Source organism: Gorilla gorilla, chromosome 10, assembly GCF_029281585.2.
Source record: "Gorilla gorilla gorilla isolate KB3781 chromosome 10, NHGRI_mGorGor1-v2.1_pri, whole genome shotgun sequence".
Classification (NCBI taxonomy): Eukaryota; Metazoa; Chordata; class Mammalia; order Primates; family Hominidae; genus Gorilla; species Gorilla gorilla.
The window spans coordinates 138,739,964-138,753,048 of record NC_073234.2 but is presented as its reverse complement, the minus strand read 5'-3'; the positions used below and the strand labels follow the sequence as shown (position 1 = coordinate 138,753,048).

The 13,085-nt window shown below is 42.9% G+C and overlaps 1 protein-coding gene across 12 annotated transcripts in view; it reads left to right on the top strand.

Annotated features, from left to right (window-relative positions):
• Positions 1 to 13,085, top strand: part of SBNO1 (strawberry notch homolog 1) — a 75,400-nt gene that overhangs the window by 47,984 nt on the left and 14,331 nt on the right. For all 12 annotated transcript variants that reach the window (XR_010129444.1, XM_055358274.2, XM_031000674.3 and 9 more), the window contains 8 exons: positions 897 to 1,009; positions 1,113 to 1,184; positions 2,844 to 2,943; positions 5,349 to 5,423; positions 6,620 to 6,766; positions 6,895 to 6,989; positions 7,076 to 7,168; positions 11,729 to 11,866. Coding sequence is in view for 11 of the 12 variants with exons in the window: in XM_055358274.2 (XP_055214249.1) it covers positions 897 to 1,009; positions 1,113 to 1,184; positions 2,844 to 2,943; positions 5,349 to 5,423; positions 6,620 to 6,766; positions 6,895 to 6,989; positions 7,076 to 7,168; positions 11,729 to 11,866 (833 nt within the window). In the remaining variant the exon portion in view is untranslated. The remainder of the gene's footprint in view (positions 1 to 896; positions 1,010 to 1,112; positions 1,185 to 2,843; positions 2,944 to 5,348; positions 5,424 to 6,619; positions 6,767 to 6,894; positions 6,990 to 7,075; positions 7,169 to 11,728; positions 11,867 to 13,085) is intronic.

Genomic DNA, 13,085 nt, shown 5'->3' with positions numbered 1-13,085 from the left:
GAGCGTGACCTTGTCTCAAAAAACAAAAACAGGCTGGGCGCGGCGGCTCACGCCTGTAATCCCAGCACTTTGGCAGGCTGAGGTGGGTGGATCACCTGAGGTCGGGAGTTCAAGACCAGGCTGACCAACATGGAGAAACCCTGTCTGTACTAAAAATACAAAATTAGCCGGGCGTGGTGGCGCATGCCTATAATCCCGGCTACTCAGGAGGCAGAGGCAGGAGAATCGCTTGAACCCGGGAGGCAGAGGTTGCAGTGAGCCGAGATCACACCATTGCACTCCACCTTTGGCAACAAGAGCGAAACTCTAACAACAACAACAACAAAATCCTGTTTTAATGTCTTATATCTTATCTCGAAATCTCAGATCTTGCATTTAAGGAGTGTTATATATACCTTATAGTATATGATGCATTGTGGATTCATTTTTTGCTTGTTCACAAGTTGTAAAAAATATATATGTGGTGGGAATTTGTGGGGTTCCAAGAACAGGGCTCCTCAAGGAGTGTCCTTATAAAACTTAAGGATGTATTAGGTCCATATCAGAGAAGCTGCTACTTCCATATGTGTTTCCAACCTCAGTAGCTTCACCAAAGGCCCATAGCTCCTCCCTCCATCTACATGTTCCTGTGACCAATGATTTGAAAAACAATTTTGGGAAAATCCAGAGTAATTGTGCATCAGTAACATGTGGTTAAGCAAAATTGGGGTAGCAATGCTAATACTTCTGTCATTGAGCAGTTTTATGTGTGTTATGGTAATTTTACATTATCTGTAATTTTTATTGTTTAGTGGTTTCCCAATACCAGTTTAGTGTTAAATGCTAGGAATACATCTCAGAATATTCTCTGTCCAGCGAACACAATCAATGATCTTTAAAACAAAATTTCGTTGCAGGACGTACCCATAGATCAAACCAAGTTACTGCTCCTGAGTATGTCTTTCTGATTTCTGAACTGGCAGGAGAACAAAGATTTGCATCTATTGTTGCTAAAAGACTTGAGAGTTTGGTGAGTTTTGGAGTTGTGTGGCTGTGTGTAAATGATGATCTATTGTACCTGTTTTCTGGTAAAAGGTTACCTGTGCCTTGACTGAAATTTTTGTTTTTAACAGGGGGCACTTACACATGGCGATAGAAGAGCAACAGAATCTAGAGATCTGAGCAGGTTCAACTTTGATAATAAGGTACATTTCAATTTTCAGTATCTCTGAAAACTTGTGATAGTGTATGGTGTCTTTAGGGAACACAAAAGAAAAGTAGTTACTGTCTAAAACAAAACTGCCTCTCCTATGCATTTGCTTTAAAATCATGGCTTCCTATAAGACAGAATTTCACATGTATGTTAGATCACATGTTAAGTATCAGTACAGCAGTGCAGTTGTCTTTATTCCTTTTGGGAAACAAGAATAAATGAGACTGAATTAACTGTGAGTTCTCAGAAGCAAAGGAAGTTAATTTTTCTCATGTTTTTTATGTGTAGAGACATGAACTAGGCAGTATAAAATATATATAAAGGCCAGGCGCTGTGGCTCATGTCTGTAATCCCAGCACTTCGGGAGGCCAAGGCGGGTGGATCACCTGAGGCCAGGAGTTCGAGACCAGCCTGGCCAACGTGGTGCAACCACATCTGTACTAAAAAAAAAAAAATACAAAAATTAGGCCGGGGTCAGTTGCTCACGCCTATAACCCCAGAATATAGGAGGCCAAGGCAGGTGGGTCACCTGAGGTCAGGAATTCGAGACCAGCCTGACCAACATAGTGAAACCCCATCTCTACTAAAAATACAAAAAATTAGACGGGTGTGGTGGCATGCATCTGTAGTCCCAGCTACTTGGGAGGCGGAGGTTGCAATGAGCCGAGATCATGCCACTGCACTCCAGCCTGGGCAATAGGGCAAGACTCTGTCTCAAAAAATTATACAAAAATTAGTTGGGCATGGCTGGGCACAGTGGCTCACGCCTGTAATCCAACACTTTGGGAGACCAAGGTGGGTGGATCACGAGGTCAAGAGATCGAGACCATCCTGGCCAACATGGTGAAACCCTGTCTCTACTAAAAATAGAAAAATTAGCTGGGCATGGTGGTGTGCGCCTGTAGTCCTAGCTACTTGGGAGGCTGAGGCAGGAAAATCACTTCAACCTGGGATGCAGAGGTTGCAATGAGCCGAGTTTACACCACTGCACTCCAGCCTGTCGACAGAGCAAGACTCCGTCTCAAAGAAAAAAAAAATTTAGTTGGGCGTGGTGGTGGGCACCTATAATCCCAGCTACTTGGGAGGCTGAGGCAGGAGAACCGCTTGAACCCAGGAGACGGAGGTTTCAGTGAGTAGAGATCGTGCCATTACACTCCAGCCTGGGCGATGAGCAAAACTCTGTCTCCAAAAAAAGAAAAAATAAATAAATACATATAAAGATAATTGAGAATTGCTTTTTTGAATCTTTGGTACAATAAGTTTGTGGGTTTTTTGGGGTTTTGTTGAGAGGGAGTTTTTTGCTCTTGTCGCCCAGGCTGGAGCACAATGACGCCATCTCGGCTCACTACAACCTCTGCCTCCTAGGTTCAAGCGATTCTCCTGCCTCAGCCTTCCAAGTAGCTGGGATTACAGGTGTCTGCCACCACACCCAGCTAATTTTTTGTAGTAGAGATGGGGTTTCACCATGTTGGTCAGGTTGGTCTTGAACTCCCAACCTCAGGTGATCCACCCACCTCGACCTCCCAAAGTGCTGGGATTACAGGCATGAGCCACTGCACCCAGCCAATAGTTTTTATAGTATTTAGGTGGTCATGTGATTGAAGAGTATCCAAATGCTGAAACTGGTTAAAGGTTTTGATTTTTTTTGCAGTATGGAAGAAATGCTTTAGAAATTGTCATGAAATCCATTGTAAACTTGGATTCTCCTATGGTATCACCACCTCCAGACTATCCTGGAGAATTTTTTAAAGGTAACTTCTACAAATATTCATAACAATGACAATGATTATTGACAAAGATGTACTCAAACCTGTCGTAATGTTTGCTGTTATATTCGTTTTTTTCTTTGGACATAAATTGTATAAAACTTTGAAATTAATGGTTACTAGGACACATAATTATCTTGTATTAAACAGATTTATTAAAGCAAATTTTATTCAAATGAAGGTGCTCTTACTGTTGATATAGTGAAAGCATGTTTGTCTAATAATAGATTTAATAGAGGAAAGTTGTTTTAGTACATTGAGTAAAACCACTTTGCCAAATAGCCTTTTTAAAAATTATTTATTTATTTATTTATTTATTTATTTATTTATTTATTTATTTTTTTAAGACCGAGTCTTGTTCTGTCACCAGGCTGGAGTGCAGTGGCATGATCTCGGCTCACTGCAACCTCTGCCAGCAGGTTCAAGCCATTCTCCTTCCTCAGCCCCCTGAGTAGCTGAGATTACAGGCACATGCCACCACCCCAGCTAATTTTTGTATTTTTAGTAGAGACGGCGTTGCACCATGTTGGCCAGGATGGTCTCGATCTCCTGACTTCATGATCTGCCCGCTTCAGCCTCCCAAAGTGCTGGAATTACAGGCATGAGCTACAGTGCCCAGCCCCAAATAGCTTTTAAAATTCAATTTAATTTTAAAGTTGAAAAAGTACCTAGGTAAATAATCTGTGAAGATTGATTGGTGGGGGTGGGAGGTTTGGATGGAACAAAATTGGCCATGAATTCACAGTTGTTTAAACTGGGTGATGGATACATGTGGCTCATAGCTTAGTCTTTTTTCTTTCGTGTATTTGGAAATGTCCTTTTTTTTTTTTCCGAGACGGGGTCTCGTGCTGTCACCTGGGCTGGAGTGCAATGGTGTGATCTTGGCTCAGTGCAACCTCCGCCACCAGGTTCAAAGGGTTCTCCTGCCTGAACCTCCCGAGTAGCTGGGATTACAGGTGCCTGCCACCATACCTGGCTAATTTTTGTGTTTTCAATAGAGATGGGGTTTCGCCATGTTGACCAGGCTGGTCTTGAAATCCTGGCCACATGTGATCCTCCCACCTCGACCTCCCATAGTGCTGGGATTACAGACGTTAGCCAAGGCACCCAGATGGAGTTAGCATTTTTCACTAGAAAGTCCTTTTGATAGATTAGCACATACTGATATGTGTTGTTAACAGTTCATATTGACATACCAGTTAGAGGTGTTCATCATTACTCTTGGCTTTCAACAAAAGCAATAAAGTCTTAACCCTACACCTTCACTCCTTTTGACATCAGGAGTGTCAGAAACAACTCCCTGGTCTGGGCACAGTGGCTCATGCCTGTAATCCCAGCACTTTGGGATGCTGAGGTGTGAGGATTGCTTGAGCCTAGGAGGTGGAGGCTGTAGTGAGCTGTGATGGCACCACTGCATTCCAGACTGGTGAGAGAGACCCTGTCTCAGAAAAAAAAAAAAAAAAGACTCCTTGATTTACTTCTAACTTCTTAAAATTACAGGTTATGGCTAGGCGCAGTGGTTCACACCTGTAATTTCAGCACTTTGGGAGGCCAAGGCAGGTGGATCATTTAAGCTCAGGAGATCAAGACCAGCCTGGGCAACATGGAGAAACCCCCTCTCTAAAAAAATTACAAAAAAAATTAGCCAGACACGGTGGTGCACGCCTGTAGTTCCAGCTGCTCGGGAAGCTGAGGTGGGAGGATCCCTTGAGCCTGGGAGGCGGAGGTTGCAGTGAACCAAGATGATGCCATTGCACTCCAGCCTGGGCAACGTAGTCAGACTCTGTCGCAAAAAAATATATATATATAGATATAGATATAGATAGATAGATTACTTGTTTATTTTAAGTAATGACAGTAATCTTGCAGCTGGGCGCAGTGGCTCACACCTGTAATCTCAGCACTTTGGGAGGCCGAGCCAGGTGGATCTCCGGAGGTTAGGAGTTTGAGACCAGCCTGGCCCACATGGCGAAACCCCGTCTCTACTAAAAATACGAAACTTAGCCTGTAGTCCCAGCTACTCGGGAGACTGAGGCAGGAGAATTGCTTGAACCCGTGAGGCAGAGGTTGCAGTGAGCTGAGATCGCGCACTGCGCTCCAGCCTGGGTGACAGAGTGAGACTCCGTCTCAAAAAAAAAAGAAAATCTTAACATGTATAATGAAGAGAGTTAATACAGTCCCCTTAACCCTCCTTCCATTCTCATCTTCTTAGGTCACAGATGACAGTGTGAACAAGGGCAGTTCTCTCCACATTTTCTCCATGTTTATATAAATATCAAGGTGTTTTTTTAAAATGGCGTGATACTACTTACAACATACTTTTCTCACTTAGTGGTACATTGTAGACATCCCTTGTAATTTATGAGTCAGAATTGATCCTATTCTTACAGATGTTCGACAAGGACTGATAGGAGTTGGCCTGATAAATGTAGAAGATCGCTCGGGAATTCTTACTCTCGATAAAGGTACTACTATTAGCTTTGTGTAGCATATAACTGTTGCTATAGTATTAAAGTCCATTTTGATATATGCTTTTGAGCTGAAGGGGAAGCTTCATGTTCTTAAAACATTCTGGATGGTTTTGGCTGCAGTGGGGTATGTGTAAAAGATCCATGCATAGAGAAGCAGTTTTCAGCACTGGCTGCTGATATGATCAGCTCTCAAGCTTTTAAAAATTACTGAAGTCTGCTGGGCACGGTGGCTCACGCCTGTAATCCCAGCACCTTGGGAGGCCGAGGTGGGTACGAGGTCAGGAGTTTGCAACCAGCCTGGTCAATATGATGAAACCCCATCTCTACTAAAAATACAAAAATTAGCTGGGCCTGGTGGCGGGTGCCTGTAGTCCCAGCTACTCGGTAGGCTAAGGCAAGAGAATTACTTGAACCCACGAGGCAGAGGTTGCAGTGAGCCGAGATTGCACCACTGCACTCCAACTTCGGCGACAATAGAGCAAGACTCTGTCTAAAAAAATAAAAAATAAAAAATTGGTCGGGCGCGATGGCTCATGCCTGTAATCCCATCACTTTGGGAGGCCGAGGCAGGCGGATCACAAGGTCAGGAGTCCAAGACCATCATGGCCAAGATGGTGGAACCCTGTCTCTACTAAAAATACAAAAATTATCCAGGCATAGTGGCGGGCGCCTGTAATCCCAGCTACTCAGGAGGCTGAGGCAGGAGAACTGCTTGAATCTGGAAGGGGGAGGTTGCAGTGAGCCAAGATTACATGACTGCACTCCAGCCTGGGCGACAGCAGAGCAAGACTCCGTCTCAAAAAACAAAACAAAACGAAAAATTACTGAAGTCGGGTGGAGCTCAGACATCGGTAGTTTTCCAAAGCTCCCAGACATTCTGATAGTGCCACTACAGTTGAGAATTCAGTGTTGGAGAACTAACTTTCTTATGTACTGAATTGTGTTCATACTTTCCATAAGTGAGGCTGAAGATGCAAAAATTCAATTTGACAAACCTCTTTTGAGCGTGTCCTGCAGTGGTGCTAATTGCTAGAGAGAGAAATAGGCAGATTACAGCCTTGTTGTGAGGACAGTGTAAGAGTTAAGAAGGAAGACTTTTAGAAGAGAAAGTGGGACTTGAACTAAGCCTAGATGAATAAAAAATTTTTAATTATCATTTGCATGAAAACGTTTATCTTTTGTCATTACAGATTATAACAACATAGGAAAATTCTTAAATAGAATTTTAGGCATGGAGGTGCATCAGCAGAATGCATTATTTCAGTATTTTGCGGACACACTTACTGCAGTTGTTCAAAATGCCAAAAAAAATGGAAGATATGATATGGGAATCTTAGGTAAGTAGGGAAAATTCCCCCCCCCCCCAATGTCCCCAGGGAACATGTGGAGTGGAGAAATTCTTTAAACGTGTGTACCTGATAAAAATGTTCTTTTTACATTTATATGTTTCTTTCTCTTGTTCAAGATCTTGGTTCTGGAGATGAAAAAGTGAGGAAAAGTGATGTTAAAAAGTTTCTGACTCCAGGATATTCAACCTCTGGCCACGTAGAATTATACACAGTAAGTTTAGAAAGTGTTGTGAAGTATCGTCTTCCCATGAGATGCATTTACAGAAATGAGTTTAAATTTCGTTGTTTCTCTTACAGATTAGTGTAGAGAGGGGAATGTCATGGGAGGAAGCTACCAAGATTTGGGCTGAGCTGACAGGACCAGACGATGGCTTTTATTTGTCATTGCAAGTACGACTTTTCCTTTAAATTCTATTCAGATATATAATACTTTTTAATGGCCAGCATTGTAATTGTCTCTTCACTTTGTACCTGTTTCCTAGTTGTGTTTAGCTTTGTCTATTTTGGTAATTTATCATTGTAATTGTGTGTTTGTCCATTTGTATTATGTTTTTACTTAATGCATTTTAAAGGATGTTATTACGTGCGAGTTTAGAATTGTTACATTTTCTTCTTTTTTTTTCTTTCTGAGACAGAGTTTCGCTCTTTGTTGCCCAGGCTGGAGTGCAATGGTGCGATCTCAGCTCACCTCATCCTCTGCCTCCCGAGTAGCTGAGATTACAAGCATGTGCCACTAGTCCTGGCTGACATGTATTTTTAGTAGAGACGGGGTTTCTTCACGTTGGTCAGGCTATTCTCAAACTCCCAACCTCAGGTGACCTGCCCGCCTCGGCCTTCCAAGGTGCTGGGATTAGAGGCGTGAGCCACTGTGCCCAGCCTAATTTTTGTATTTTTAGTAGAGGTGAAGTTTCACCATGTTGGCCAGGCTGGTCTCGAAGTCCTGACCTCAGGTGATCTGCCTGCCTTGTCCTCCCAAAGGAATTATAGATGTGAGCCACCACACCTGGCTGAATTGTTAACTTTTTTTTGAGATTGAGTCTTGCTGTGTTGCCCAGGCTGGAGTGCAGTGGTGCGATCTCGGCTCACTGCAAGCTCCACCTCCCGGGTTCACGCCATTCTCTTTGCCTCAGCCTCCCGAGAGTAGCAGGGACTACAGGCGCCTGCCACCACGCCTGGCTAATTTTTTTTGTATTTTTAGTAGAGACGGGATTTCACCGTGTTAGCCAAGATGGTCTCGATCTCCTGACCTCGTGATCTGCCCGCCTTGGCCTCCCAAAGTGCTGGGATTACAGGCTTGAGCCACCACACCTGGCCAACATTTTCTTAAATTAAGCATTTTTCATAAGACAGAGACTTACTTTAGTCTTAATAATGCTTTATATCTTTAAGACTCATTTTTCAGTCAGTAAAACAGCTACATTCTTTCAGTTATGATTTGTCTCTGTGGACAGAACTAAGGGGTGTGTGTGTGCACACATCTATACATGTATGTGTAGATACTCAACAGTATGTAGATATTCAGCAGTATCTTGAGTTTCATATTTACTTACTCAGATCCAAGACAACAGAAATTTTATTTCACCAGTTCTCTAAGATATTTGGGGTTGTGTTGTTTCATTTTGTTTTGTTTTTTGAGGCAGTTTCAATCTGTCGCCCGGGCTGGAGTGCAGTGGCACGATCTTGGCTCACTGCAACCTCCGCCTCCCAGGTTCAAGCGATTCTCCTGCCACAGCCTCCTGAGTAGCTGGGACTACAGGCACGCGCCACCACGCCTGGCTAAATTTTTTATTTTTAGTAGAGACAGGGTTTCACTGTGTTAGCCAGGATGGCCTCGATCTCCTCACCTCAGGTGATCCGCCTGCCTTGGCCTCCCAAAGTGCTGGGATTACAGGCATGAGCCACCGCGCCCGGCATGTGGCTAATTTTTTAATTTTTCTTTTGTAGAGATGGTGTCTCACTATGTTGACCAGGCTGGTTTGAAACTCTTGGCCTCAAGTGATCCTCCCACCTCTGCCTCCCAAAGTGCTGGGATTACAGGTGTGAACCACGCTGCCTGGCCCCTTCGTTCTTTTTTACAAGGCTGAGTAATATTTCATTGGTTGTATATAACATATTTTGCTTTCTGTTTACAAATATTTATGGAGTGACTGCAAGTAAGACCTGGTTCTTGCTCATATGAAGTACCTACATGTATGATGATGACACGGGCAGGATGAAGTCATAAATGATCTAGGGCAGGAGTTGCTAAACTTTTTCTATGAAGGTCTGATATGTATGGTTTTGTAGGCCATATGTGGTCTATATTGCATGTCCTCTGTGTTTTCCTTCCTTCCTTTCTCTTTTTTTCCCCACCTTCCTTCATTCCTTCTTAAACTTACTTCAGTTTAGGAGCGCCAAGCTAGATTTATTCCACAGGCCTAAGCTGCTGATCCTTGACCTAGAGAAAAGCTCTCAAAGGATCTGGCTCCTAGTTGAGTTGGGGTTTTTTGGTTTGGTTTGGTTTTTTGTAATGGGATCTCGCTCGCTCTGTCACCCAGGCTGATAAGCAGTGGCGTGCGTGATCATGGCTCACTGCAGCCTCAACCTCCTGGGCTCAGACAATCCTCCCACCTCAGCCTCTTGAGTAGCTGGGACCACAGGTACACTCCACCACATTTGGCTTTTTTTTTTTTTTTTTTTAATGCAGTTGATGTCTCACTGTGTTGTCCAGGCTGGTCTCAAACTCCTAGGCTTAAATGATCCTCCCACCTCGGCCTCCCAAAGTGCTGGATTACAGTTGTGAGCTACTGTGCCTTGCTGGTTTTGGGGTTTTTGAAATACTGATTGAACTGTAGGTTGATTTGCATGTCATTATAAGAAACAGTACAGATAAACATCTTGCATACTTTTATCAGTTACCCCAGTGGTAATATTTTTTAAAACTGTAGTGTAATATCACAAACAAGATGTTGATATTGGTAGAATTCAAGTATTTTACCCGGCTATCCCCCATAGATGCAATTTTGATTGGTCCACATAGGGTGTTGGTTATTTTCAGGACAGTCTCGAACTCCTCCTGGGCTTGATCCATCCTCTCACCTTGTCCACCTGAATAGCTGGGATTACAGGCATGCACCACTGCACCTGGCTCTTGGTTGTTATTTTTAAATTGAAATTATTGCCAGAATATCACCGTTGGTAGATTGTGATGAAAGTCCTGATCCCCAGCTTCTCTTAGGTTGAAGGATGTGGTAATACTGGTCCTTCATTCTCTGTGTGGCAACAGGTGGCTGGGCGTGAGGAGTGGTGGTCCTAGAGACCTCATTCCTGGTCTCCGTTTGCCTTTGAACCTCCACTGCATTAGGCCACCATACTTTTCAGTGTGTGTAACCTGTGCTGCCATTGGGAAAACAATGTCAGAATCACTTTCCACTGTTCTGTGATGATGTATAATTAACCTGACACTGTCAAGACAGAGCCCATTGTTAAGTGTCTTAAACACTATCCTCTAAGTATAGGTTTAGATATTTCCTGTCAGCTGATAAATAATTTTAAATATAATCTTCACCTTAATCATTGTTTTATGACTTTACAGTAATTATATAAACAATGTTTCAATTCGTTGGAAAAAGTAAGAGACCAAGGGTCTTTAATATCCATGAAGAGGAAAGTAAAATATTGTGTTTTTCATTATAAGAATGAATATAAAAAGTTAATAGCCCCGCAAACAATGATTTATTGTGTAGAGGGCTGGGAAAATGGTTTTACTTTGAAACTTTTCTTTTTCCTTCCGTTTTGCTCCAGAAATGATTGTTTAGAAGCTGTTCAGTCTTTATAAAGAAGAAATGAATTTTCCAGTTGTTTTTCCTTGAGTTAAATGGAGTTTTAAGAGTAACTCCTTCCTCTTATTAAAGTTTTTCTCATAAATCCAACTTTAAAAAGTTAAAAATAGTCCAGGCGTGGTGGCTCACGTCTGTAATCCTAGCACTTTGGGAGGCCGGGGCGGGTGGATCACCTGAGGTCAGGAGTTCGAGACCAGCCTGGCCAACATGGAGAAACCCCATCTCTACTAAAAATACAAAATTAGCCGGGCATGGTGGTGAGTACCTGTAGTCCCAGCTACTCGGGAGGCTGAGGCAGGAGAATCGCCTTGAACCTGGGAGGCGGAGCTTGCAGTGAGCCGGGATCGCGCCCCTGTGCTCCAGGCTGGTGACAGAGCGAGACTGTCTCAAAAAAATAAAAAGTTAAAAATACATACCTGAATTCCAACATTTCTCTAATGCTTCCCTTTCTTCCATTTTTACCTCCTTATGTGTGGACAATTTGTTCAACATTTTTGCTTTCTGTTGCCATAGCTTTGATGTTTACAGAGCACTTTATCATGTGATCTCTCATTTTGCCCTTCAAAACCCTGTGACATCGGGAAAGGCAGTACTGACGGAGTAGACAAGTGCAGCGGACTGGGGCCATCCAAGGCCTTATCTTGGAGGGGCTTGAATTCTATTGTTAACTTGAAAGGAGAGTAACATTTCTTTTTCCATTTTACTGAGAAATGTTTAAAAACATACAGCAGAGCTTAAAGAATTTTCTCTGAAGACCCCTAATGCCTACTACCTTGGTTTTTCTTACTTCTCTGAGGCTGCTTGACTGGGATTCCAGGTACAGGAAATAAAAGAAGCAAAATGATCTGTGTTGGACATGTGTGCATTAAAGCTAATTCCACGTAGTTTTCTGAAGATAACTTTGGTCTTTAACCTTCATCTTTAGCCAGAATTAAGGTCCAATAACTGCCCTTTGGGTGTGACTGTGTTAAAGTCTTTTAAACAAGCATTTTCGGTCCTTTTTGAAGTTACCATGTACTTATTTAGTGTTATAGTCTCAAATGATTATGTTTGCTGATGTGATGTTACAAAAACATGTCTTAAAGTGTGTATTATAAAATCTTTATATTTTGTCATTTTCTTTAAACAGATAAGGAACAACAAGAAAACTGCCATCTTAGTTAAAGAAGTGAATCCTAAAAAGAAACTTTTCTTAGTTTATCGACCAAATACTGGGAAGCAGCTCAAATTAGAAATTTATGCTGATCTAAAAAAGAAATATAAGAAGGTATTTTTTCATTTGTACATTATATTATATAGGAATACTTACTTTGGGCCAGGCAATGTGGCTCACACCTGTAATCTCAGCACTTTGGGAGGCCAAGGCGGGCAGATCACCTGAGGTCAGGAGTTCGAGACCAGCCTGACCAACATGGAGAAACCCTGTCTCTACTAAAAATGTAAAATATTATCCCAGGATGGTGATGCATACCTGTAATTCCAGCCACTCGGGAGGCCGAGGTAGGAGAATCGCTTGAACCCGGGAGGCGGAGGTTGCAGTGAGCCAAGATCACACTGTTGCTCTCCAGCCTGGGCAACAAGAGCAAAACTTCGTCTCAAAAAAAAAGAATACTTATTTTAGCTGGGCACAGTGGCTCATGCCTGTAATCTTAGTACTTTGGGAGGCCGAGGCGGTTGGATCACCTGAGGTCAGGAGTTTGAGACCAGCCTGGCCCATATGGCGAAACCTCGTCTCTACTAAAAATAGAAAAGATAGCCGGGCGTAGTGTTGCATGCCTGTAATCCCAGTTACTCAGGAGGCTGAGGCAGGAGAATCACTTTAACCTGTGAAGTGGAGGCTGCAGTAAGCCGAGATTGCACCACTGCACTCCAGCCAGGGAGACAGAGCAAGACTCCGTCTCAAAAAAAAAAAAAAAAAAAAAAAGAATACTTATTTTATAATATATTGAAATTGTTTAAGATAGCTTTTCTAGGTATGAAATTATATTTTCTTTTTCTTTTCTTTTTTTTTAAAATGAGGTCTCACTGTGTTGCAAAGGCTGAGCTGGTCTGGAACTCATGGGCTCAAGCGATTGTCCACTTCTGCCTCCCAAAGTGCTAGAATTAACAGGTGTCAGCCACCGCACCCAGCCTGGTTTAAGGAAAATGTCAACTTTTGTTATGCTAATATCACAGTCTTAATGTTACCAGCCTTAAGAAACTTCTAAGGTGACTCCTTCTGTTACCCAGGCTGGGAGTGTAGTGGCACGATCTTGGCTCACTGTAACCTCCGCCTCCCGGGTTCAAGTGATTCTCATGCCTCAGCTTCCCAAGTAGCTGGGATTATAGGCATGTGCCACACACCTGGCTAATTTTTTTTTGTATGTTTAGTAGAGACAGAATTTCACCATGTTAGCCAGGCTGGTCTTGAACTCCTGGCCTTAAGTGATCCACCCGCCTCAGCCTCCCAAAGTGCTGGGATTATAGGCATGAGCCACCATGCCCAG